Source organism: Charadrius vociferus, unplaced genomic scaffold, assembly GCF_000708025.1.
Source record: "Charadrius vociferus isolate BGI_N301 unplaced genomic scaffold, ASM70802v2 scaffold549, whole genome shotgun sequence".
In the NCBI taxonomy this organism is placed as follows: Eukaryota; Metazoa; Chordata; class Aves; order Charadriiformes; family Charadriidae; genus Charadrius; species Charadrius vociferus.
Genome location: NW_009650103.1, coordinates 793,584 through 820,315, shown reverse-complemented (window position 1 = coordinate 820,315; position 26,732 = coordinate 793,584). Strand labels below are relative to the sequence as shown.

The following is a 26,732-nucleotide window of genomic DNA, read 5'->3' as shown; positions in this document are numbered from 1 at the left end:
CCCCTGCCCCCCCTTACAGCCAGCTTGCCTTTTTAATTTTGCGGGATTTATCGAAAAAGGTTTAGCAGCTCCGTTTCAGAGGCTGAGTAGCGATTTCCAGCCTTCCCCTGCCTTGGTCACTTGCTGAGGAGGTTCCCTCGTCCCGGGTGAGGCATTAAAGCACTTGTTAAAAGTCTGTCCCCTTGGTGAGGAAGGCTTTTCTTATTTCCTTGCTCGTGGGTAGGTTAATGTGAAGTCAGGATGTTGTTTACTTGTACAAGAAAACATTTTGCTTCCTGTTATCACAAAGAACTTGGAAGACTGCAGTTCTGAAGTTTTCACCCTTTGTTTGCTATGGATCCAGCTTTTATCATCGTTTTATCAGTTTAGTCAGTGCTTCTCTCCTTGTTGGCTTTTGGTTTTTTATTTAATGAGTCTTTTACAAGGAAATAAGTGAAAGAAAGAACGTGCCTTAAAGGAGTATATGATTGAAAACCCACAGAAATCGAGATCAAGTTTTGTGTGTGGAACTGTTTCCAGAACTGCTGTTTCCAGAGAACTTTCCAGTGGTTGCTAATACAGAAGGTTTTCATTCTTTGTCTGGTCTGATCCTATAGTTTCCTGACGTTAACTTCTGTAGCAAGTTTTTAGAAATCCATCATAATCGAAGTGCTACTGAAGTGATACCGTTAGGTGGAAAAAATCCGTGTCAGTTTACATGTATGAACAACTAGAAATTGAATCTTTGGAAACTCCCGAAGTTTTAATAATTAGTGTAAGCATAGGGAATACATAGTTGTGTCTGCAGTTGGCTTGACTTTGCTAAGTAGCAATCGGGTACTTTGCTTATCAGAAGCAGCTATGCCCCATTTAAGTGTAAAATAAAATCGTGGGCTTAAAATCTTTTACTTGTTAAAACACTTCTTTAGGGGTCTTTTGTTTGTTCATTTGTTCTGGGGTTGTGGGTTTTTTTTTTTTTAACAGCCTAGGCAACCCAGTACTAAATTCCTTTTATGAGGAGTTGCATGGACTTACTCAGATGAAAATATAGGCAGAATATCTAATGTGTCATGAGATAAGCTTTAATTAAAATGATTTTATCTTTGGCTGTGTTTAATCCTGGCTCTATAACTCCTTGTTGCTAGAGAATTTGCTTTTATGGCGACTGATAAAAAGTAGCATTATAACAGGGTTCCCACGTGAGATATACTGTCCAGTTGCAGATGTTTTGGTGTTTGAACAAACATTTGACTTTAATGACCATTTGTAGTTTTAAGTGGATGCTGGCCCTGTTTAGAGCTGGACTGCTGGGATGTTGACATGTACCAATACCTGAAATTCTTGCAACTGTCAAACACCTTGTAGGAGCTGGTGATGTGATTACCAAAGTCAGTCTCTATAAGAACTGAATAGCCTATAATACACATGCACGCACACACTCGTGTGTGTGTGTATATATATATATCTCTTTGGAAAAGATACCTTCTGTAGAAGGCAAATCAAATAATCAAAGCACTTTTTAATGGTGGATTAAAATGGCCGGGGGGGGAAGTTACCAGATTTATGGCATGTTGCAGACAGATGTCTTTTTTTTGAAAGAATGTTACTACTTAGGATCTTGGTCTGGTATGTAGCTGCTATATTTTCATGTAGTTTATTAAACATAAAGAGAACAAGAAATAATACTTCCTTTGTTAGCATAAGCATTTCTTTGGGTAGCACATAAAGATACAGAACAAACTTCTTGCAGTGGTGAACTGCTGTCACTTTCCTGGGTATTTTTCTTTTTTGTTTTTAATTGAAAAGTAACACATTATGTGGTATTGTTCTGTATAATGCCTACTTTAATTCTCGGAGTAGTTAAAAATGCCTCGACTGAGTACAGTAGGTAGTTTGCAGTGGTTTCAAGATTTACTGAATTGCAGCCTAACTCTTTGAATATGTTTAAAGGTTTCTCTTGGAGGCAAAAAAAAAAAAACAACCCTGTTGCGGAGATTTAGGAGGTCTCACTACTTGTGTTACTGCAAAGTCTAGAGCTCTCTGTTTACCTGTTCATAGTTTTAAAAAGATTCCTTAGTTTAACTTATTTTCCGTGTGTACTGTTAATTAAATTGGCATAGAAAAACCGTGCTTGTTCTTATTATTTGCTTGCTATTAATATATGCAGTTGTGTGTAAGGAATTGAAATAATTCCCTTTCAGGTTAGTAACTGGCTTGTTAGCATGGTTGCTGCCAAAGGGTTAAGCTTCAGCCCTACCATGTTTGGTCTTTTTTCGGCATGCATTGCTTTTAAACAATTTTCCCTCTGACAGAAATTTGATGGGTAGCAATTAGCATAGTGTATTAGCACAGCATAGTTTCAAAATCATTTTAAAAATTGCTGAATATGATTCTCTCTCTTTGTTTGGGGGTATTGGGTTTTTGTGATCTTCCTGTTGCTGCATCAGTTAAGCACCTGTGATAAAGTACAGGAGAATGTATATAAAACTGAGTTTTCCTAAACTCAATAATTATTTATAGTTAATTGTGTCAGATCTTAAAATAATCAGAAAAATATGAACTACTAGAAGAAGCCAGACCCCGTCATTCTTTAAATATGAATAAATAAATTAAATTAATTGTACTGCCAATTGCAATGATCATTTTGAACTGTGATTTAAGGTGTTTAGAGTTATTATTTCTGGGTGGTGAAAAAGGGAATGATCAGCTGCTTACTTTCCTATTGCCACTAGTGGTTTTTCTCCCTGCTGTCACTTTATCATTCATTGCTTATGTCACTTCTGTAACGGTAGTGTTTAGTTTACCTGTGGAGAAAATATAAAACTGAGTATTGTTAAGAAGCATAAAACAAGCTTGGATTTTTGTATATCGGATGGGAGAGAGTGAGGTTTACCCTTTCGTGATAAACATTTCAAAGATCTGAGTGAGAAGGGCTGCTTTGTTGTCAATCTGAATTTTTCTTTGAAAACAATGATTGCTGTAAAATATTTCTGTCCTCATTCATGGCCTCTGCCAAAGCAGCGTCTGAGGACCTGACTTTACCTGCAGTAGAAATCATACAGAAAAGTGTAAGTGTTGAAGTCTGGCTTCACTTCATTGCTGTCAGCAGTGGTCTTGTGTTGTTGAAATCCCCCTTCTCTCTTGGGGTGGGGAGGAATAACCATTTATTGGCATGTTCCAAATTTAACTTACGGTTTATGAAGAGGGGTGAAATGCTGATGTCGATCCCCCACACGCCACCACTCAGAATAAGCGTTTCTGGTGTCTGAATTTCTACGTTGTTACAGCAAATGCAGAGGACGTTCTGGGAGGAGTGTGCGTTTGTATTGAGTGTGTCCCCCTCCTCCCCACCCCTCAGAGAAGCATAACTGGCACTGCCAGCTGCTTTTTCATTTGGCTTGAGATAAAAATACACTGAACAGAAAAACATCTTCTCTTGACAGAAATACTAACAGAAGTCATAATCTTTTGAAATACTTTGCTGTCTGTTTCCCTATTTAGTCTTTTCCAATTAATATTTTTATAGTCTCTTCCTTTGTCTTGAGTTAGTAAATTAACTGTATTGTGTTGTGGTTAAATTAGGTACTGAATTTTTTTTAAAAAACAAATTGGCTCTTGGCTTGTTGGTTTCGCCTTTGTCTCCTGTAAGCTGGCTCCAAAGTTGTATTGGTACTTAAAATTTTTACTAAAAATTATTTTAATGAAAGCTCTTGAATATGAGAAGTTTGCTGTTGGTATTGAATCTTCCAGTGAGATTAAAATGTTGCATTTTAAAAGGTATTTAAACAGGGTTGGGGTTTTTTTTCACTCTTTATTATCAGGTGCCTTGGATCTTTTGTAGAAAACTAATTTTAAAAATTAGTGAAGAATCAGTGACTCAAACCATATGGAAAAGTTACTGACTTTGTTTTAATCCTTTCAGTTCCAAGTATGGCTGCAGGGATGTGGAAATTCCTCTGATAGGGGAATGATTGCAAAAGCTGGGGATGGAAGCATTAAAGAGAGTCACCTTGTATACGGTGTATTTGAGAAGAAAGGCATGGTCATGATATGGTACTGTAAAGATTTAAGGGAGATCCTGTTCACCACAGATGTTGTATCAATCCCAGATACAAAATACTGTGGCATTCCGTGGATGATCTTGCTGTTTTACAGGGTAATGGAAGTTCCTTAACCCAGCCTGTCCTGAGTTCCTTATCTACAAGATTTGAAAATCGAATCATAATTTACTGGTGGGACTGGTCATAAATCACACTGACACCATGGGCCCTGGGAACTGTACTTCATCTACCAGAATGCAGTGTTTTCTGATTGGAGTTAAAAGCCTGTTGCCTGTAAACTAGTTATTCAGCTGTCTTTGCTTAAGAAAAGTATGACGTGATTTAAGACTATTGCTGGAATTTCCTGGTTTGTTCATTTGTGTTGGGCATCACAGACCCAATATGATTAGAGGATCTCAGCCTTAGTCTTACTTAGAATTTCAAATCTGTTCCTCACAAATGACTTTACAAGAGATCCTGCTTTGAGGAAGCTGTGATTTGCTTTTTTAAAAAACATGACTATTTGTGTATAGCAGGGTGGCAACATTATACTGGTGTTTACATAACTTCAGCAGATAAACTTTCCACCTCTTGAAGTACCTATGTCTAATATTGTCCCATTTTTAGATGTGGTTTGAAAGACTTTTATTAATGTTTTGAATACTGGCTTTTACAGTGGAGATTGCTCCACTTTATGTAAAGTACTTCAGTGTGTGATGGACTGATTGACAAGTTCATTTAAACTCTGCCGGATTTATTGGCACAAGGTCGCTTGAGCCATCTGTTTTAGTTAGTTTAGGGAGCTTGGGAAATTATTAGTTACCTACATGTATAGTTATCGGCAACTAAGCTTTCGTTATCAACCTTGGTTTTATCTGAGTGTAGTGTTTGTGTGTGGCATCAGGCCAATAGCGTAAAGTTTGAAAACCTCTTACCTACTGAACACTTAAACCAGTGTTTTTCCTGTCTGTCTGCAAGTGTATTGTTGAACCTGACTTCCAGAAACATGCATGTTTCTTGATTTCACCATGCTATAGTTTCTCCTCTAGCACTATCAGAATTAGTGAAATCTGCTGTTGAGGTTTTTACTAGTGTGATGAAGATCTGGTCCAAGTATAACAGGATTACTAGAGGAAAATAAGAAATAAAAGCATTATTTTCTCTCTGGTGGGGTTGGGGAATCAAAGAAAAGAGAGTTGACAAGGTCTTTATGGGGTAAAAAAGCAGAGACTAGCGTTTATGCTGCTTTAATTCTCAAAACAGGTTTTGCTTGCAGCTGGTTTGGAGGTGTGGTCATGCATCTCTTTTGTTAACATGACTTTAAACAACTAATTCATGTTGCTTAGGAAGCGGGTGAATCTATTGCTTAACCATAGCTGTGACTGTGTCCTGATAAAAATTGAGGCACCTATGTTAGCAAGCCCATTATGGTCTCAAAGATAGTATTCTCAGAAATAAAGGAATAGATTACTTCTAGTAAACTACTTCCCCATATACAGTTCTGCATGCATTCTGGGTATCTCAGTATAACTGTAATTTAGTAAATTAAATATTACACCGGTTACTAGAAACTAAAAAAGCAGTTGACTCCTGAAAATAAGTAACAAAGTGAAAGGTTGACTCCTTAGGTTGCATGGATGAGTGGCTTTAAACTTTTTGAAAGGATGGTGTCACTCTTTGAACATTCATTGCCTTCTAAACAGCAAGCTCTTTGACAAAGAAGTTGAAGCTTGGAAGTCTGCACAATGTAGAGTAAAACCAAAACAAATAAACCCCAGAACCCCAAGCCACAACAAATCCCAGCCCTAATCTTTTTGGAGAGGAGAGATCTCTTCTGTGTTTGAGTAAAAAGCAGCTCTTTTCCCCCAGCCCAAGTTTCTATTTTATTATCTTTAGTTGAAAGTCTTGCTTACACTACCAGTCAGTTTTAAGTCTGATCATGAAAAGAAATAGCATTTAAATCTGAAACACTTCAATTAGCAGACTCTTCTAGCTCTTGTAGATGAACTGAAATTTTATTTGGAATGTTCAACTATGCAGCTATGATCATTAAAAGCTGAGGGTGGGGTGGTTTTTTTGAGTTCTGGAGCTGTTATTACTGGAACACTTGAAGAAAGTTTAAAGCTAATGAAATGCCTGTTGTGAGCGTGGTGCCATATTATCACCTTTGAGTCTGCAATCAGTGCCAGATTGAGTAAACTGATGTCTTGTGGCCCCAATAAAAGTGACCTTGGGCAGTTCTGCAACTACAGATTGATACATTGCAAATGACAAAGTTTACTGGTAGACAGGTTAACTCCTGCTGTTCAGTAACATTGTTAAACATAAGTTTTCAAGAAAGTAATATGTATATAAGTAATTACAGAATTATCATTTAAAATAGAGAACTGATATATGGTCCTTGGCTACTGCCTAACAATGTTTTGACTAGAATCTAAAGACTTAAACTGTTACAGTAATTATTCTATGTTCAGAATTTGGTGGGATAAGAGAAGACTTCTTTGTATGTAATATTTTACCTACCATAAATAAAAATCTTTAGCAGCTGTTGAAGGTTCACAGTACAAAACGACAATCTTGTGAAAGCCATCTAGTTGGAGGCAATTGCACAGTTTGACCTGTGGACAGTTCTGGAAAGGGCAACTGTGCAACCCCTTTTGGTGTTTCTCAAAGTAGGGGCTGACTTTCCTCACACAGGAGGTACATAACTGCTATTCTTAGTAAAGAACTCAATGCTGTTCTGAATATACAAGGTTTGATTAGGCCTTTTGTTAACCTCTGTGCTTTTTCTTTATTAGTGATCATGAAAGGTGTGTGGCTGACAGCATTGCAGACAGAAGCTCGACTCGTCCACAGAACAGGTGCTGTATACACAATTGCAGTAAAAAAATCTTGGGTGTAAACTTGGTATATGTCAGTCTTGTCTTCCATGGAGGAAGTGAAAAATGTGTGCTAGCTGGAAGTTGGAGGAAAGAAGAAACCTTTGCTAATAAAACTAGGTGTGATGTGAAGCCAGATTCCTTCTGCCACTGGGAAGGGTTCAGCACAGGATTCTTATGGATGAAGAAAAACTTCATTCATTTTGTGATGGGTAGGTAGGTAGATCTATGTGATACGTGAATCCGTCCCTTGCTAGTACACGGGAGGAAGCCATCTTAAAAGCCTGCAGTGGTGTAGATTTACTCCTGCTTAGTACTGTGAAGCTGACCAGTCATGTTATCTGCATGCTGTTGCATTTAATAATCTCTACAATTTTTGCACTGCAGAGTTTTTAATATATAATGCGCAGATTATACATATGAAAACAAGGTGTGTTGTGCTGTTAAGCTTGTTGATTTAGTATGCACGGGGTGGCTGAGGAGCAGCGTCTCTAGTAACCCTGAGTTTCCTAACAGCTGCAGCTTGGCCAAGTTGCAAGTATTAACGCACAAATCTATTAGTATGCAATAATGCAAAGCCGAGGGCAGTGAATTTCTAATCTAGCCAGAGGAGTGGAGAAGGATCTTGAGATGCATGTTTTCTCCAGAGTGTAGACCACAATGCAAAGGACTTGAAAGGTTGGCTGAGGAGGAATTGCTGTAAGAAAGCAAGAACAGAGTTTTATTCAAAACTTTAGTCTTAGTTGATTGACCTGGAGAGCAAATTAAAAAAAAATACCATAACAGAATTCTCTGACAGTCTGTATATGCTAGCCAAGGTCTTTCGCAAAACAATCTTTTTAAAAAAGATGAAGAAAACTCTGCTTGTGACTCATTGGCTTCTTTGTAAACTTTTCTCTTACATCTTTTTATTGCAGGTCTGTAAACTCTAGCAATCCTTTCAGTGTAATACTTGTTAAATGGGCAATACTGCAGAAAAGAAATAGGGAAGTGATGAGACATTTAAGATGGAAAGGGAAAAAGGAAAGCTCATTTATCTGCTCTCTCTTCTTTCCTAGTCTGGTAGAGAGACACCAATGAGGAACTTCCTGAAATTTTAACCTCCACATTCATGTCAGTACGCGCATCATGGCACAGCAAGGAAATGTTGGTGAGCTCCTCTCAATGCTGGATTCTCCAATTCTGGGTGTCCTGGAAGATATAACAGCTGTGTTCAAAGATAATCTTATTTGTGGTATGTATCCTTCTATGTAATTGAAGGAAAGCTTTTGCTTTTACACCAGCGAAGGTAGAATAATGTGTTGGGTTTTTTTCTATCAAACACAGTCTTTGCAAATGCAACTTGAAAGAAACTCTTGATATTTAGGTTTGAAATTGCTCTAAGGATAGAGGCTTCTCTTCAGTCCATTTTGCTTAATGGCGTGCCTCTTGGAAGGTCTGTTATATAATTGTTAAAAGACTATTATAAAATGACTAGCTTTTCCTGGGGCATAACCTCAAGTTGTGAGCTGATGGAATTTTCTTTGTCAAGTGTATGTAGAAAGAGTTAGGTGTCATCCACATTATGGGAATTGTTTGAATTTTGTTCATTTGAATAACAAAAAACAACCCCAAACAAAATGGCAGACCCAGACTTTCTTGAAAAAATGATTGCTGCTATTAAAGCATTCCTTATGTTGATAGAGCCTTTTCAGAGAATGATAGCACTGTCCGTGTCCTTATCCCTAAATGTGTTCTCCTTTACCTTCTGAAGGGAGAGAATGTAAAGTTATTTCTGAACTCTTTACCTATACTGGGTAAAATACTCTTGCAATTCAGCTACCTCTAGGTTTTTAAGATTAGACAGTAATTGTTAGTTATTAAAAAACTAGTTACTTTCCCTGAGCCGAATGCAATCACTTGAACGGTTAGGACCTAGAAAATGTAGTTGAGAGGTCTCATTTCCCTAAAGGTCTGGTAAACACTAAGTGCTGGTTTATTTTATAAATTGTGTAATAGTTGTTAAAAAGTTGTGCAATGTCCCTGTAACAAATGCCTCATTTTTAGTTTATTGAGAATGTGTGTTGGTTTGTTTGGTTTTTTTTCTTGCTGTGAACAAACTGATAGACCGTGGACCTATGCTTGTGAACAACCTGGTGGACTATTACTTGGAAACCAATTCTCAGCAGGCACTGCATATACTGTCCACACTGCAAGAACCTCATGACAAGGTAAAAAAATCTTCCCATTAAGTACGGCAGATTTTAGCCTGGTATTGAAGTAGCCTTTAAATAGCATCTGCTAGAACTCTTTTTTTTTTCATTCTGGTATAGAATTACCTTGTTGTAGAAATGTAGTATCTCTGTCGTAAGAGTAGTTAAGTTTTAAAAAAAAACTTCAAAGGTCTCTGTTTCTTGGGCTGCTTAAATTCACCCAATTAAGCAAAGAACCTCTATAAATGAAAGTTTGCTGAGGACTAATGTTGTCTCTTTGCAATGCTACTGCTGCTTGTTCAATGCTGGATGTGTTAGCGTAAAAAAAATCAGGTATTTTGAGAGCAAGTAAGGATTTTTAAATAGATTGAGAGAATGGCACTACAAATTGTTTTACTTCTGCTGACCAGCATTTTTGTATTATTTATTTATGATAAAGGCTTTGAAGTTAGGGGACTGCTTCTGGACTGAATAGTTTGCATTTAGCTACCAGCAGACTTAAACTTATTGCTGGGTTTTATCTGCTCTTGGATCCTGTATATCTGTAAAATGCCTATAGTTTCCATAATTGGCAATGGTAAACTGCTGAATATAGATAGGTAAAAAAAGAATATATACTAGTTAGATATAAATACCTTTTTCTACGACTTACTGCAAAATCCTCTATCAGCATCTACTGGACAAAATTAATGAATATATGGGCAAAGCTGCTACCCGTTTACCCACTCTCTCTCTGCTGGGACATGTGATAAGAAGACAACCATCTTGGAAACATAAGCTTTCTCAAGCACCTCTCCTACTTTCATTACTTAAATGTCTCAAGGTAAGAACTGTCAGTGTTGTCCATAAAACACTTGTACACCTGATGTAATCATACATACATGTAATGCAAGACATTTGTTTTCTGTTTTGATGTCATTTAGTTAAGCTGTGAGAAGAGAGAAAATGTTGATTAAAATACTGAGCCACAGTGGAATTGTATCAACGAAATACTCTGTGCTGATCCTGTTATTACTGCAATCATGTTTCCAAAAGCCACTGTCATTGTATAACTTTGAGTTAAGAAATTGGTGGATATATTGAATGTGAATTTAATGAGAAATACAATAACTTCCCATTAGTGCATTCTGGAATTTGTGCATGTAAGGTTATATACTGTACTTGCAGCATAGATGGGCTGTGCAATAGACTATTCCCTGGTGAAATTACCTTAGAATTAGCAGTCTTTCCCTTCTTAGCTACAGACATGCTGGATTACAAGGAGGTAGCTGTTTCCCCATGCTTTGTTTTTTTCTTTTTTTTTTTCCACCTGCAAATTTATCAGTTATAATATTGTACAATATTGTAACAGTGAATAAAGAATGGAAAGTGTTTTGAGACCTAGAGTGCATTGTCAGTAATATGGTTATTTAATATGATAGTGAAGAATTCATGTTAGTCATTTAAGTCACATTAAAATGCATGGTGTAGTCAAGTGCCAGTGCTCTTCAAAACAAGAACACAACAAAATTGTAACTGCCAAAGAAGAAGCTACAAATGCTGTTACTGGAACTCCTGACGTGCCTGACGAGTTCTGTTATCCTTTTCAGTGTGAGTCTTGCCTGATTGAGAGAGGAGTGAAGTGTGTCAGAAAGCTGGTGGGAGTGGAACAGAGATGTGGAAGTGCTAGGGATGTGTGTGGAGCGATAGGGATGGATGTGAAATGTGCTGTGGAAGGTTATGTCTGATAGAGAGAATAGAGGCCATAGATTACACAGAGGAAGAAAAGTCCATAACGCTGAGTATGTCCAATCAGCCTGAGTGGCTCTTGAGAGGTAGCAAGGACAGCATCTGGCCACAGGCTTACCTGTGCTGTTTACACCGCTATCCTGACAAAGGAGAGGAACTAGCAAGGAGCAGGCTCGTTAAGCTGGGGAAGCAAGTATAGACCCACCGGGAAAAAGTTTGAACATTTTCTGCATCCTGTTCTAAAATCTGATTCTCTATTACTGTTTCATCTAGCTAAAGATTTTTACTGCCACATCCCTTTCTCTCGATGTAAGCCATGAGATTCTAGTTATTGTTTGAAATACTGCTTTATGAAATATTTAGCAGCGGAGTTATCAACCAGGCTTACTAGAAAAGGTTTTTACCCTTGTGTTGTTAATTCTCCAACATCCTTGAATACCCTGATCAGATTTGCAGTTTCTTAGGCTCTGAATGCTGTGCATTCTTAGCTCTGGGAAAGAGGGAAGGTGGTACATAAGATGCTTCACATACCAGTAATTTTTCTTCTACTCAATTGTGGAGCCGTGGTGATGTTCCCTCTCTAAGTAAGTCAAGTCTTTATACAGAAAAGCATCAACAGAATAGGAGCAAGAGCCAGAATCCCAAATCTTTTTTTCTTAAAAGTTGTTCTGGATGAAAGAGATGACAAGCTTGGTTCATTAAGTTATGGTAGTTTTCAGAGGGACTGTCTCAAAGTAGAGAACTTTTTCCATGATGATGATGCAGTATTCATTTCATCCTTGGAAAAAATTAAGTTCAGCACTTTTAACTGACTAATGCAGGTTTTTTCCCTTCTTGCAGACTGACACAGATGTAGTAGTACTCACCACAGGTGTCCTAGTGCTAATAACCATGTTGCCAATGATTCCTCAGTCTGGCAAACAGTACCTTCATGATTTCTTTGGTATCTTTGGGCGTCTCTCAGCCTGGTGCTTGCAGAATCCAGGTGAGATTTCAACTTTGTTGCATGCAGTTATGGTTTAGTAGTATCCTTGTGACTCTTATGCAGCTGGTGAGCACATTCTTTTGTCAGACTCTTAATGAGATTATTCAAATGCAGAAAATGAGGTATTAAGCTGACAAGCTATTCTGTTGTTTGATAGTTAGCATCAGTGAGTGCTTCTTTGCACAAAATTTAGAAGTGTCTAAGATTCTTTCATGTGGTGCTGCTACTACGTGAAGTTTCACTGGACCAAAATGCTACCTTGATGACAGCGAAGAGCAGAGGTTGATCTTAGTGGACAGAGAAGGGAAAATGCTGACATTTGAAGCAGGTATTTGGGTATTTTAGATTCCCAGGTATGAATGGGGAGGGGGAAGAAGCAACATGTAAGAGTTTCTTTTAATGTGCAGCTATCAATAGTCATGAAAGTGTTGGTAAACTAGTCTTCTCATTGGTTTTGCTGAATTTGTTGTAAGGTGTCTGATTTCTAACACTAGCATTATCTATGTATGTGTCATGGCTTTATGAACAAATGCTGCGTTAAGCACATAAGAGATGCTATTTAGAGGGACATTTTGCATTGCAAGTAGGATTGAATTTAGAAGATGGCTAGTAAGACTAAAGTCTGTCGCGATTGCTTTTTGTGGATACAGGCTTTGAAGTGAAGCAAACCTTGGCCTTAATAATTCAGTCAGTATTGCAAACTCTGGCTCACTATCTAGAGGGGTTTCAGGTTTTAACTTGCATAAGAAATGCTGTGCTTTGAGAATGACGGGATACTGGTTGGAGTTAATGGTCCATATCATAATTTTTGGTTTTGCTGTGAGCTAATGAGTAAGCGGTGCCTATTCTCTCAGAAAACTTCATGTTTTTTTCTAGGGACTATTTGTGTCTCAGAAGACTTGTTCCATTTAACATTCCAAATTTAAAAGTACTTTGCTTGCATTCTTAGAAGTTTTGTTCTTTTCTCCAATGTAATGAAAAAGGTTCTAACTCCTTTTTCCAGGTCACGTGGCAGAGATTTATCTTGTCCATCTTCATGCCAGTGTTTATGCTCTCTTTCATCGTCTTTATGGAATGTATCCTTGCAATTTTGTCTCCTTTCTGCGTTCTCACTACAGTATGAAGGAAAACTTGGAGACCTTTGAAGAAGTAGTAAAGGTAAAATGCTGCTCATCTCTATATTATCTGAGACAAGGAATTCATAGCTGTATAAAGGCAGGTATTTGCCAATGTAATACACTACACTGATTTAACGGAGGGCTGCTCAACAAAGCAGAATAAAAACAGGCTATTGGAGGACTGAAGTCTCAGTTGGGAGCGAGATCATCTCTTGCAGCTGTGATGATGTTTGTTAGCTTTATCTGTCAAATGTAATATTCTGAACTATTGAGATCAGCAGGTTGCTCATCAGCTTTGTGTAGTTTAGTGGAGTCAAATGATGCTGTACCAATAATATATATACTTCTTGCTTTTGCTCATCCAGCCAATGATGGAACATGTGCGAATTCATCCAGAATTAGTGACTGGATCTAAGGACCATGAACTGGACCCACGAAGGTATATATGTTCACTCTGCTATTAGGAAAGGCTATAAATGAGGAGCTTTTAGCTGGGTTATTTCAGAAGGCTTACAGCAAAACCTTTTCTGTCAGCAGCAGTGTGTGCCAGTGGTGTTTTGCCACCCATATTCATAGGTACACCAGGTAAACTTGCATTCTTCCTTCATCCAAGCTTACAGCTGGATGAATGAGCAAAAACTGTTGTGAAACACCTTTAACAACAACGTTGGGGTTCTAAATTTGTTTTATGTCTGGGATAGAATGTGTCTTCTACTTAACAGTTGACTTTGTCTTAATTTTATGATTTAATGATCAAACATCCTCATAAAGTTCTAAAAGAATTTGCTTATAATGAATAAAGAGAAGCTACCACTGAACTGCTTCATTGGCTTAAGGTTTGGGTGATTTGTTTGTTTCTTGAAGTACTTGGTGGGATTTAAGTGTTTAAAATGGCTTCAGTATGTCTTGTTTTGGTACCTAGATATTGGTTCAGTTAACAGATCAATTCTTTTAACAGGTATGTCTTAACATTATCAGCTGTATTAGTTTTCTTTAGAAATAGGCTCATTTGCCTGCAGCAGCACCACTTGCTGCTTTTCTCTTGTCTCCACAGGCCCAGCCACTGAAGAGGAGAAATTGACTCTTGTTGCTGCACAGTAGTGCTCTTGCCCTGCTTTTCAGAGCCACTAGGAAAATACTACTAAATGGGAACCTATTGAATATCACAATGCTCAATTTTGCAGGCTTCTCCCAGACAGGGGGGAGGGTGGCACCGCTAAGGAGTCCAATTGGCACAAAACTACCAGTTGAAGCCTTCTGATTTGGTATCTTGCACACAATATCTTGCATTCAAAAGCGACTCAGCCTTTAATAGACAGCCTTATGTGCTTTGTCTTCTTTACAGTGAACTTCCATCCCCTGAAATATTGGGCAGATCTAATCTGGCTGCTTAATTTAGTGAGAAAAAGTTTTTAGAATGAAGGAAGTAGTAATAATAAAAAACATTCCCAAAACTTGCGAGGAAAAACACAGACCTGAAACTGGCATTGCAGATGGTGTTTGCTTAAATAATGTAAGATTCCCTCACTGCTGGCATGTCTAAATTTTGACTACCAACATCTCAGTCTAGTTGAGCTGATTTCTACAGCTGCTGAAGCTCAGGATCAACCAAGTCTTCGTGTGCTGTTCCTCCTTTCCAGAGTGCTCCATGGCAGACCTTTATGGATCTCTGTGTCAAAGCTGTTTGTCTCCTCTTTGAGACCCCCTCTTACAAGTCATCTGGTTGCAATTTCTGTATGGTGCCTTGTTCCAGTTTTGGCTGAGAGCGTGCAAAACTGTCTGGAACAAATGAGCCATCCTGCAAGCCAATTCCTCATATCTCCAGGAACTCTTGTTTGTAACAATAATTGACTAACTTACTCTTTTGGATCCAAAAACTGTCTGCAGGTGGAAAAGACTAGAAACTCATGATGTTGTGATAGAATGTGCCAAAATCTCCCTGGACCCTGCAGAGGCCTCATATGAAGATGGCTATTACTCTGTGTCTCGGAAACTCTGCACAAGTTTAAAACATCATCAAACTGACCCCAGTGCCAGCTATTACATTGACACACAGAGCAGCTATGGTAAGACCTGCCTGGCGGCTAATGAATACCCAATTACTGGAGGAAAACTGGCCCTATAGCAAAAAGACATCTCACTAATTTATCCTACAGAAAATAAAACATCATTTAAAAAACCCACAAATATATAGATGTATGTTCATGCAGGCATGCGGAATGTTGGCAAAGTTGCCTTTCCGCTGTGTCTTCCATGTCCCCCTCACCCCAAAGCAACAAACCACCACCAACAACAAAAAGCTGTAGTATGTAACATTCAATAGATATTTTGTTGGTCTGGAGGAAAAGTCTCTTGTTTGCTAGCTATGACTGTGTATGTTGAATGGATTTGAAATGTTGTGTTTAAAAAACCTTTAAATACTAGCCAAAAAAGTCATTGATTTGTATTTGATGTATAGGATACTTTTAAATTATAATATATTTATTTATTTTAACTTTCAGGGACATCTACCCCATATTCCACTCCTCGGCTAACACTATCACAAATGCCAGGGCAGCTACCTCAGATTCTGAGCCCACAGTCAATACGGCTGTCAACTGAGCCGCAGCAGGTAAAGCAGAAGATAAAGTGCAGCGTGCTTTTAATTCTTTGCATTTTGTTCAAAATTTCTCATGACACTGTAGAAAATTCATGTTTCTGAGCAGTACTGTGAATTCTTCAGAGCTTAGTGTATGTTTCAGACTTAGTGTCCATCTGATTTCCTGTGTCAGAACCTGGATACAGAAGCTTCACATACTCCTTTTCTGAGCTTCACTGATTTGTGTTTGTTGTGTGTTGCTTTTACATAGGTTACCATCTGGAGTCCTTCTGTAGTTTGTGGTATGACCACTCCACCAACCTCCCCTGGAATTGTCCCATCGGAGTCGTCCCAGTCTGCATCACAACCTTATAGCAAAGTTTTTGGCACGTCTGGTAGGTGCTGCATTTTGGAATTAGACCCTCGTGGTTTATTATAATAGAAATTCTGGCTGTAAATTTTACTTCTTAAGTGGGAATGCCACACCATGCCATTTGCTAGACTTAAGCCATTATTTCTGTGAACTGAGTACCTGGTCATCCACAGCAGTACTAGTGCAAATGGTGAGATAGGAAATAAGTTACAGTGAATTAAGTGCCGAAGTCTGAAACAGGCCTTTTAGAAACTGTGCGCTTTTATCTTGGTAAATAGTTGAAAGAGATTTAAGAAATAAGTGGTTGAGGTAGTGTTTAAACGTGTAATTCTTCACATACAATATTCAGCTGAAATGAGGAAGCACGAACCTTGCTGAGAAAAATTTTGCTCCTTCTTTTCAGCAGGGGGGAAAGGAACACCTTTGGGAACGCCAGCCACATCTCCTCCTCCACCTTGCACTTCCGATGACTTTGTGCATGTTTCACTCCCTTCAGCTGCTGCCACACCTCCTAAAAAGGTATAATAAAATTCTTCTGCCAAACAAATCTGTTTTGTTTTTTTTTTTCATTGACATGCAGTGACCATAACTGAGAAAGAAAAATGAGAGTAACTGATTTACAAAATTTGCATTTCATTGCAAAAACTCGTTTTCTTCTAAGTTTAGACAACTATTGCCACTTACAGTTGCACAGTTTCAAGACTTCTTATACTGGTTTGCTATTTAAGCAATCTATTTGGGGGAATTTCCTTTCTATGAAACTGTCCAAGAAGTTTGTTTCCAACAGATGTTTGATTTGAAGAATCTATTTTGGGTTGTTGGTTTTTTTTTTCAGGAGGACAAACCAGATCCTGGGAGGCCTTTACTCTACCGACAGCAAAATGTCATAAACAGCGATAAATCATTGGGTAAACTCCATTTTCCTCTCCCCAATACAATAACCTGTTGTAAACAAATCCTGTTTTTATTGACAGATGTTCAAATTGCCAAACGCTTTTCCACAGGTTTTTCTCTTTCTTTTTTTTTTTTCCTGAGTTCTTCGTAGTTCCAGGATCCTGCTTTAACCTGTGATTCAACTTAAAAACTTCTTGTGATGCTTTCAATTTTGTTTTAAATACTCACCTTCAGAAGTAGCTTGCAGAGTTTTTTAACTGGCCCTCATGCATGCTTATGCATGTTTAAATATACAGATCTGCACTGAGGGCTGAAAAAGGATATGTATTTTTTTAAAAAAGCTAATTCTTTGAGGGTGAATTTTTTTTATTAGAAGCAGCAAGTTGTATGTGAACTCTTACGTAAACAAGTTTTATGTTACATGCCTGGATCAAACTGTGAGGCTGCATATAAGGATAGATATGATGCTTCCTTTTAAAGGCTCTTGGAAAAACTTTGTTTTCTATCTACAATTATATTGCTGTACTTGAACCTTTTTTTAAAGTCCTGTGGAATATTGAAATCAACAGTGGATGGTTGAGGAACTCAGCTTCTAATAGGTAAATCTAGATTCCATTTTCCATTCTTTGACAGCTGTAGAAAGGGCTTTTGGCACTGTATTGAGACTTCTGTACTGTGAATCTTTACCATCCTCAAAGAGGAGATGATAGTGAAATTGAAAGCTGTTTTTCCTTGGCGAAGTTGTATAGCAACACTGGAATCTGAACTTTCTGAATTACAAGTTAAGAATAGGCTAGATTTTTCACTGGGTCCCTAATCTGTGTCTGAGCTGTGAGCATGAGGTTTCTGTCCCACATGCTTTAGTGTATATCTGCCTGGCAGCTGTCTCAGAGTTTTGATCAGTAGTCACACATTGTCAAGTTTGTATTACATCAGTTGGTGTCCTTGTGTAGCCAGATCAGAAGCTAAAGGGGAGTTCAATGCTAATGTGGAAGTATAATACTCTACACTTAAACCTCTTTTTATTTATTAATTTAATGGGTTAAATTGCAAACAGCACAACCTTATTTATAGAGGCAGTTGCCTACACTTATGCAGTAGCAAATATTAAGTTTACAGAAATACATTTTGGGATCAGGACAGACCAGTGACTGATTTCTGAACTGGTTTCCACATGGAATGGAACAGGAGTCAGCTTCCTCCTTTGAGAAAGCACCTGAAAGAAGGACAGGCTTATTCTAAGGACCTTACAGCAGTAAGAGACTTCTGGTTTGTGCTATGATAAGGCTGGAGAAAGCAGCATCTGTACAACTAACTTTTTCTTTCTTTCTTTTCTTCAGATACACCTGGTAGTAAAAGTTCAGTAACCCTAAGTGATCTTCCAGAGTTTTTGGGTGGTTTGTCTTTTGAAGATAGCGCTGAAAAGGATAGAGAGGAAGGTAATTTCTGTCATCCTTACATATATCTTAGCTGAAAAAATGTTTGTAATGTCGAAATACAAGATACGTAATTATGCTTCCCCCTCCCATCCTCTCAGATGCAATATCTAAAGAGATCTCCGAGATTACAACCGATGCTGAACACATGGTGCCTAGAGGAGGATTTGACTCTCCGTTTTACCGCACAAATGAAAGTCTGTCAGGCTCTCAAAAGAAGACCCATTCAGTAGTCTCTAGTGTTCAGGGACACAGTCAGACCTCTGAGCCTTTAACATCTTCTCTGGACAAGCCTGGGCCTGAGAGTGCGCGGGAAACACCCAAACAAACATTTACTCCTATAGACAAGCCCTGTGGAGGCTCTGATGAAAGCCCTGCTGGTCACAGGGAAGGAACCTCTGGGGAGACGAGTATTCTCACTCCCAGCCCTTGCAAAGTACCAGCACAAAGAAGAGTGGTGTTTGGGAGTGGGCAGCCTCCCCTATATGAGCACCTTTTTGAGGTTGCATTACCAAAGACTGCCTACCTCTTTGTTGGCAAGAAGACTGAGGAGCTGCTAAAGAAAGCCAAGGGAACCCAGGATGACGACTGCATGTCCTCTACTTCTCCCGTGGAAGTACTGGACAGATTGATACAGCAAGGAGCGGATGCACACACTAAGGAGCTGAACAAGTGGGTGACTGAAGATCTTACTTTGCATACTCCCTTGTTATTACTGTTTGTGCTGGCTTTATTTTAATAGCTGTGCCTGGAAAGCAGCTGTGTCTGGAAATCTATAATGAAACGATGTTCTGTGAAACGTTACTGTTACTGAACTAGGGGTTCTGGCTGGAGGATTTTTATATTTGCAGTGGTAACGTGTTTGCTTTGATATTAAAAAAAGGGGCTGTGACTTTCACTAGGACTCTTACTCCTTCACTGACGGAGCTTGGGATGAAGAAGCAGGGCTGTTGGCTGTGCTACAAGTATGGGTTTGGTACCACTGTTAGTGAGATTTGTTTGCTTTATCAGGTTTAAGTCCCACACTAGATAGTCAAAAGCAAGTGTAGAGGCCAAAGGGAGATTGACAGTTGCTTCTTTCTAATATACATGAAGCTAAGAACCAGAGAACAAGATTTAAGGTTTAGGTGTATCTGCTGTATTCCTTCTTTTCATCTTATTGCCCTGTATTCTGCTTTGTCCTTACGCTGTTTTCTATGCCTGAGAGAATTTTTCTCTAATTTCCAAGAAATTATGCCCTCCATCATCTGCCTTGCAACCTGCTGCTTGCATGGTTCCTCCTTATTCTTTTCATACCGACTGATCATAGTTATACTTCTATTAGGCTGTAAGCTCTTTTGAGGTGGGCATTCCATTTTAAAGTGACTTGCAGAGTGTTTGCATATTTAAACGTGCTATTTAATGCTGCATTTTAATTTTCCAGATTGTCTCTGCCAAGCAAATCTGCTGACTGGACTCACTTTGGAGGTGAGGAGGTTTCTTACGTGTTTTGGCAATCTGTTCCTCTATTATTAGACTTGCTTAAACAGTGACCTGCATACTTTTTCTGCCGCATTATTTGAAAAAGAAAAAAAACAAACCAAGATGCCCTCCATTAAGTCATGGTTTATCTTCTTAGCAGATAGACATCTGTGTTCCAGTGACATGAGCTGCTTTTTTTCATCTTCGAAAAATGAAAGCTACCTTTCCCACAGTTGTACACATTTCTACTTTTGACCATCTAAAATCTGTTAGATGATCAGCATCACTCTGCAAGCTAACAGAGCCTTCCACACTTGAAATACTACTTGAATCTAAAACTGATGATTGTTTTCCTTGCTGCTTGACATGTGTGTCATAGTTTTGTGCTCTTAGGCTTCTGTAGTGACAGTGAGTTTGGCTTTTTTTCTTACTAGAAGGAGCAATTCATTTGAAGCATGTACATGTTGCTCTGGAAAAATGTTTAAAATTTCAAGTTTGTGTTGGAGAGCCAATGGAGCAGACAGATCTTTAAGTTGTCATTAAAGAACTCTGATTTGCTTATTTTAAAAAAATAATTCCCATATGTGGAACAGGCACAGCACAGTTCAGTAACCTTTTCTGTCTTCTAACTCCAATCCAGGTTCTCCCCCTTCAGATGAGATTCACACCCTGCGTAACCAATTGCTTTTGCTGCACAACCAGTTATTGTATGAACGCTTCAAAAGACAGCAACATGCCCTTCGGAACCGTCGACTCTTGCGAAAAGTGATCAAAGCAACAGCACTGGAGGAACATAATGCTGCCATGGTGAGCACGGATACAACTCTAGCATTGATTTAAAAACACTGGTGCTACAACAAGTATTAATTGGTTTGGCCAATATCTTTCAGTACCATTCAAAAAAGAGGCCTCATTTCTCACCTTATTAAAGTCAGTATTTGTGAAATGACTTGTGAATGAGTTATGTGCACTGTGATTATTAAAACCAGTAGTCTCTTTGACTGCAGGCAACTGAATCAGCGGATGCCTGCATGCTTGACCCCTGACAGCACTTACATTTGAATAATGTTAAAGGCTTCACAGTTAGTGGAGTGGTTACTTAATGCCTAGGTAAACACCTTATTGTGTTACTTTAAGAACTGGTGTCCTTTCACTCCTCCATTGAGGAGTAATAGCAAAAACTTTGAAAACGCAAATGTTCTTTTCCAGAGGTATTTACTATGATAAAATTTCAAGTTATAAGTGCACTGAAGGGTGTCTCACTACAGATTTAGGTCTGTTTCATTCTGTATCTCCATATTATAGCTAATTCCATCAACAGTTTCACCTTTTGATAGTTGTGTAGAAGAGCCAAAAGTAGACCTCCAAATAAGTTTTGGAAGATGAACTGTTGCTTCAGCTGTGAAGCCCAAGTCCGTGTTGAAAGCATGAGGTGCAGTGGAAGAATCTGCCATTGCTCATTGGGCCTTTGGATGTGACTTTGAGTTTTCAGCCTGCCCGCTCTATCACCATTTACTTTGTTTTTCAGCCATAAACCGAACCAAACCCCAAAAGCCTTAAAAACACGTTCTATATAGTATGTTCTATCTATGGAAAGGTGTTATGCCTGCATGCTATTAATTAATAGCTTTACTTAGCTAGCGACTTAGCACCGATGTTCTAACTTATAAAGGAGATGTTTTGTCTGATGCTTTATATGGGGTTCCTAACAGAAAGATCAGCTGAAACTACAGGAAAAAGAAATCCAGGCCTTGAAACTGAGTCTGCAGAAAGAACAGGCAAGGTACCACCAGTTTCAGGAGGAACATGAAAATATAGTGGCTCAGCTTCACAGCCAGATCAGACAGCTGCAACATGACCGGGAGGAATTCTACAACCAGAGCCAGGAATTGCAGGTATGAAGCACAGCACCGAACAAAATTACGTTATCTACTTACTGTGGTTTTAAAAATAACCTTCCTAATAACATGGCATGAAATATCTGAGAGAAAGTTACGTATCTCTATTACAGATACTGTCCTAATTCAGAATAAGACAGTACATAATTGGAAATGCCTTTTATGGTTCTGTTTTGTCCTATCTTCAGTTTGGAAATAGGAAAATGCAGTTTCTTAGCTCTTTTGGAGACTTTCACAAGTACTCAGTATAACTTGATTTGCAGTGCTGGGGGTTACAGACCTCCAGCCATATGCCATTGCTAGTCCTTACTAAAGTTTCAGAACCCTGACTGAGGGTTGGTTGGTTGGTTTGTTTTTATTTGAACAGACCAAGCTAGAAGACTGCCGGAACATGATTGCAGATCTGAGGTTAGAATTAAAGAAGGCTAACAACAAGGTGTGTCACACTGAATTGCTTCTTAGCCAAGTTTCTCAAAAGGTAAGAAAAGTCACTGTTCCCAGGGTCTCTTTGTGTCTTTCTGTTTATTTTTTTCTGATAATTTTTATCAGGTGCTTTTTCTTTCTTGTTCTGAAAGAAGCCTGTGCTTAGTTCCATAGAATCTGATACAAATTGCACAAAAACAACAGAGAGAAACGTATTTTGGTGAAGAAGCTTTAAACTCAGTTCAAAGGCTTCTGAAACTTCTCATTTTGGCTGTTTTTTGCACAGTAGGAATTTGCAGATTGAGCAATCTGGACTTGTGTAAAAGCTTTGCTAAATCTTGGCATCTTAGAGATCTTGTTTATATTGGAAATTGAATGGAATTCTCATGTAAGTGGACACATGGTTACATTAAGGGAAGCAATGCTAATATGGTAAAGTTCTGTATGGACTGTCACCAGCTTAATGAAAGCTAATTTATTTAACACTCATTACCTATGATGCATTGGATTCTTGTCTTTGTCTCCCTTCTTTATAAAAATACCCTGTGAACGCAGTGCCTATCAACTATGACTGTCCCGCTGAACTATTCATTCCAATGTTTGGTTCTGTTCAATTTCTCTTTAAAGCTTTCCAACAGCGAATCAGTGCAACAGCAGATGGAGTTCTTGAACAGGCAACTTCTGGTTCTAGGAGAGGTCAATGAGTTGTACCTGGAGCAGCTGCAGCACAAACACACGGACACTACAAAGGTATGGTTGCAGGGGAGGCCTTTTGGGAAGACATCACTTGAGGTTGTTATCAGGCTGTTCTCAGCCTTGTGTTTAGAATGAAGGAAATGCTTCACAACTTAACAGATACTTGGTTTTGAAATTGATTTTCAGGGATTGGATTTCATATTTAATCTTCTGTTTGGGTATTTTTGTGCACGATGTTGTTATGGAATCTCTTCAGTGCCCTGTTCTTGAGAGCTAAGAAGGGGATGTTAGGGTACACCTGAAGTCAGTTTTAGCTACTTGGCGTAAATTCTTTGCAATTTTTTCATGCCGAAGACCAAGACTTTACTGTGCTCTTAATGTAATTGGCAGCAGACTATGGCTGGTAAAGTAACATTGGGCTCTTACATTTGTGAAAGTGTATAATGCAGGTTAGTATTGCTAGAGTTGGTAGAAGGATCTTAACCAGGGCTTTACTGGGGTTTGTGATGTGCTGTTTTAAAAAAAAGCAGTCTTCCCCTTCTCACTCAGTCATTTTCCTATTAAGAGTTAGTATTAACTTTACTAAAACTTCTGTGGTTCATATGTTTTTACTTCCTGACTTCAAAGAAACCTTTTTCTAATTAGAAGCAAGTAAATTACACAACAATATAACTGTTTCTGCGTGACAGCAAGTAATTAAAGAAGGTGGATAATAAGCTAAAAAAAAAGTTTTACTGGTATTTAATGAAGGTCATGTTGCAAAAATGGCTTTAAAATTGACTTTGTCTATCCTAATCTGGTGCAGAACTGGCAAGTTTACTTTGCTGAAAAGTACTTTTCATAAGGAACATTAATGTGCTAATACATTCCAGTGATGTATAGTTATTTTCACAGTAACTTAATAGTGTACATCCTCAGAGTATCCAGTTTTCTATATCTGTTTTTAGAAATACTTCTTTTATTCCATCCTGCTTAATAGCGTGCCTATTTATAGCACCAGAAACATGGCTAAATATTAATAAAAGTAACAAACAAATTATACTTTAACATTGTGTTCTTTCCTTTGAGGAGGTTGAAATGTTGCACGCGGCTTTTCGGAAAGAACTGGAGAAAGCAAAATTGTGTGTTCAACAGCAAAGCCAAAGGCTTGATGCTTCCCAGAAACGGATAGCTGAACTGGAATCTCAGCTCGCTAAAAAGGATCACCTCTTCCTGGAGCAAAAGAAATACCTGGAAGATGTCAAAATCCAAGCAAGGTAGAGCTCCCTGTGTAAAATTTTAACCATGCATTGATAGATGCACTGTCATAGTTGTGGCAGAATCTGGAGACACTGAACCTGATGGTTCTTGGTTTCTTTTTCTGTTTAGAGGTCAGCTGCAAGCAGTAGAAAGTAGGTACAAGGCCCAGAAAAGAATCACACAAGCATTTGAGCTGGAGATCTTGGATCTGTTTGGCCGGCTGGAGAAGAGCAGTCTACTGAAAAAACTTGAAGATGAAAGAGCAGAAGCAGCTGAAGCAGCAGAAGAAAGGTAAGGGTAATGATGTAAAATATGCTGGACTCATGACCAGCTCCTTGGAAGTTGATATCCTTGTGGAATTCCTAGCACTTGGATGCATCATCTCAAAATATTTCTGTTACTCCCCCTTTTACAGACTGAATCTATTTCAGGACTCTGCCCAGGTTACTGAGAGTCATTGACAAAACTGGAAGTGCTCATGAAGTACTTTTCAGATACCTGAACTGCTTCTTGAAGTTTGAGAGAAACCTCTGGTTTTCCTCATAGACCAGTCTCTTTAATCTACGAACTGTTACACTGTTAGAAGTACTTTTCAGATACCTGAACTGCTCCTTGAAGTTTGAGAGAAACCTCTCGTTTGCCTCATAGACCAGTCTCTAATCTACGAACTGTTACACTGTTGTTGTTTTACATGTGGCTACCTAAAGTGTCTAGGGAGTGCTGTACTTTCCCTCAGTTCATACCTTTTTTTCCTACCCCAAATTCTGCTACAGTATCAGGATAATTTCTTGCACTGCCAGTAGATTTATGTGATCATCTGTGCTTGGGTTAGGTGAAAGAAAGATCTACAATCCAAGGAGGCTGTACAGATATCTTCCTTTACCTTAACTGATCAGGATCCAGTTCCATTCTGCTTTGGGATTATTGTCAGCTTTGGACTTAAAACACTGGATGTTGCAATGGTGCGTGTGTGACGCATACCTTTCTGGTTATCCTCTGCACTTCTGCTTTGCTACAAAACAGTGAAAGGAAGGCTGTTAAAGTATATATGCAGTAGCAGTAACGGAAAGTAATCAAAGTAACCTGCTTTCCTCAGCATTTCCCCTTCCATTGTAAACAGGTGCTGCACTTTCCTTGACACTGCATCCTCTCTCTTTCCAAAACAGGCTGGATTGTGGTAATGAAGATACTGTGGCGGGATACAGTGAAGAAACAATTGGTAGAAATGGAGAGACCAAACCTCCCAGCACTCGAGGTAGTAGTAGCAGTAAGGGTGGCAGCAGCAGTGAGCTCTCCACCCCAGAAAAACCCCAGAACCAGAGATTCAGCAGTCGCTGGGAGACATCCGTGTTGCTGGAGCCCTCGACTACTGTCCCACTGACTGTAGGTTCACTCCCCAGCTCCAAGAGCTTCCTTGGAATGAAGGCACGAGAATTATTTCGCAACAAGAGTGAGAGCCAGTGTGATGAGGAGGGTGTAACCATCAGCCGGCTTTCTGATGCTCTAAAGACTGAACTATGTAAAGATCCAAACATGGAGACAAAGGCCCCTCCAAGCCCCGATAACCTTAGCCTCTCGCCTAAGATCCAGGAAAGCAGTGTTGGACAGCTTCATATCATGGACTATAATGAAACTCATCATGACCACAGTTAAAAAGGAAGATAGTCAATCAGTGTTATTTTCATATTCTTGGCATAGAACAGGAGGCGTGAATGCAAGTTTAACTAAAAGCTTTTATGTTTCTTTGGTCTGAGCAGCTAGCTCATGCAGCGGAATAGGATTGATGTCCAGAAACGGAAAAAGGCTGCTGAACAAATGCAAAGTGGATTTTTGAGTCTGGAATTGAAACGCCCAGCCTAACTCCTGCTTCTTTCTCAAATTCAGTCCTTAGCAGCGTATACTAATTTGAAGGGACAACTGTTGGCATTTGCAAGTATTTTTTCCCTTTCTCCCTGTCCCCAGTTGAGTGGCTGCGTTTATGGACTTGAGTGCAATATGAGGCCAAATTAACATTTGTGAGTCTACTATGAATGCTTTGTATTTCCTTGCAAGCTTCCAATTTAGAGCAGTTAATTGTGCTGCCTATCCGGGTGACTTCGGTTGCTTTCTTCCTGGAAAGAAGCAGCACTAGAATTTCTAGTGCATTCATCTAAAGGTCTCTATTTCGCCTGTCCACTCTCCCATATCCCTCAGAGCCCAGTCTTCATTAAGGTGGACTCTGACTGAATGCCTAAATGTTTAAAGAACAGTGTACCTCTGCAAAACAATTAATTCACCCTAATTCATGATCATTGTTTATATTGTCCTTAACATTTCCTGGAAAGTTGCATTTGAACAGACACTTAATAAGGAACTGGAGCTTGTAATGCAGAAGAGACCGTATATGCTGAAGACTTGTTAAAACACTAGCTTCTGATCTTTTTCGTATTTTAAGTGTTTGCCTGACAGACTGGTACTGACCTCAGACTGGTTCGTATGGGAAAGCAGTTGGGGTGGGAGAAGAGGGAAAAGGAAGCTTTACTAAAGTAGGGAGAGCGTGCAGAACATGAATGTAGAATTGCAAGCTTATGAAGATTTGCAGAAGAGATCTGTTTTCTCTAATCGGGGAAGTACTTGTGCTGCCTGACCCTCTTTCATCATTCTAGTCTTTGTTCCTGGTCTGAGCAAGACCACTGTGTTTTGAGTCCAAGAAATTGGCTTCGTTCTTCCTGAGAATACATTTTCAGGCTTGACTTACAGAATAGGGTTTCCTTTGAGTGCTGTTCCGCTCAGACTGCAGCACATTTTTCAGCTCAGCCATGTCAATTTGGCTC

The 26,732-nt window shown here is 38.9% G+C and overlaps 1 protein-coding gene across 2 annotated transcripts; it reads left to right on the top strand.

Moving 5' to 3' along the window:
• The first annotated feature begins 8,026 nt into the window (after window positions 1-8,026).
• TSC1 (tuberous sclerosis 1) lies at window positions 8,027-25,572 on the top strand. Of its 2 annotated transcripts, XM_009892237.1 has the most exons (21): window positions 8,027-8,132; window positions 9,005-9,108; window positions 9,761-9,913; window positions 11,659-11,803; window positions 12,807-12,961; window positions 13,287-13,360; window positions 14,809-14,987; window positions 15,423-15,532; window positions 15,771-15,894; window positions 16,276-16,391; window positions 16,708-16,780; window positions 18,107-18,205; window positions 18,304-18,874; window positions 19,626-19,669; window positions 20,304-20,470; window positions 21,376-21,558; window positions 21,929-22,039; window positions 22,612-22,734; window positions 23,749-23,936; window positions 24,049-24,210; window positions 25,086-25,572. In XM_009892237.1, exons 1-21 carry the CDS (start codon window positions 8,027-8,029, stop codon window positions 25,570-25,572), a joined length of 3,474 nt encoding a protein of 1,157 aa, XP_009890539.1. The 2 variants fall into 2 exon arrangements, with proteins under 2 accessions (XP_009890539.1, XP_009890540.1); XM_009892238.1 differs by lacking the exon at window positions 9,761-9,913.
• The last annotated feature ends 1,160 nt before the right edge of the window (window positions 25,573-26,732 follow it).

Coding starts and splice junctions, on each gene's coding strand:
- TSC1 (XM_009892237.1), top strand. CDS start 8,027: ATGGCACAGCAAGGAAATGTTGGTGAGCTCCTCTCAATGCTGGATTCT. Junction 18,875..19,625: donor CACACTAAGGAGCTGAACAA/GTGGGTGACTGA, acceptor TTAATTTTCCAG/ATTGTCTCTGCCAAGCAAAT. Junction 21,559..21,928: donor ACCAGAGCCAGGAATTGCAG/GTATGAAGCACA, acceptor TTATTTGAACAG/ACCAAGCTAGAAGACTGCCG.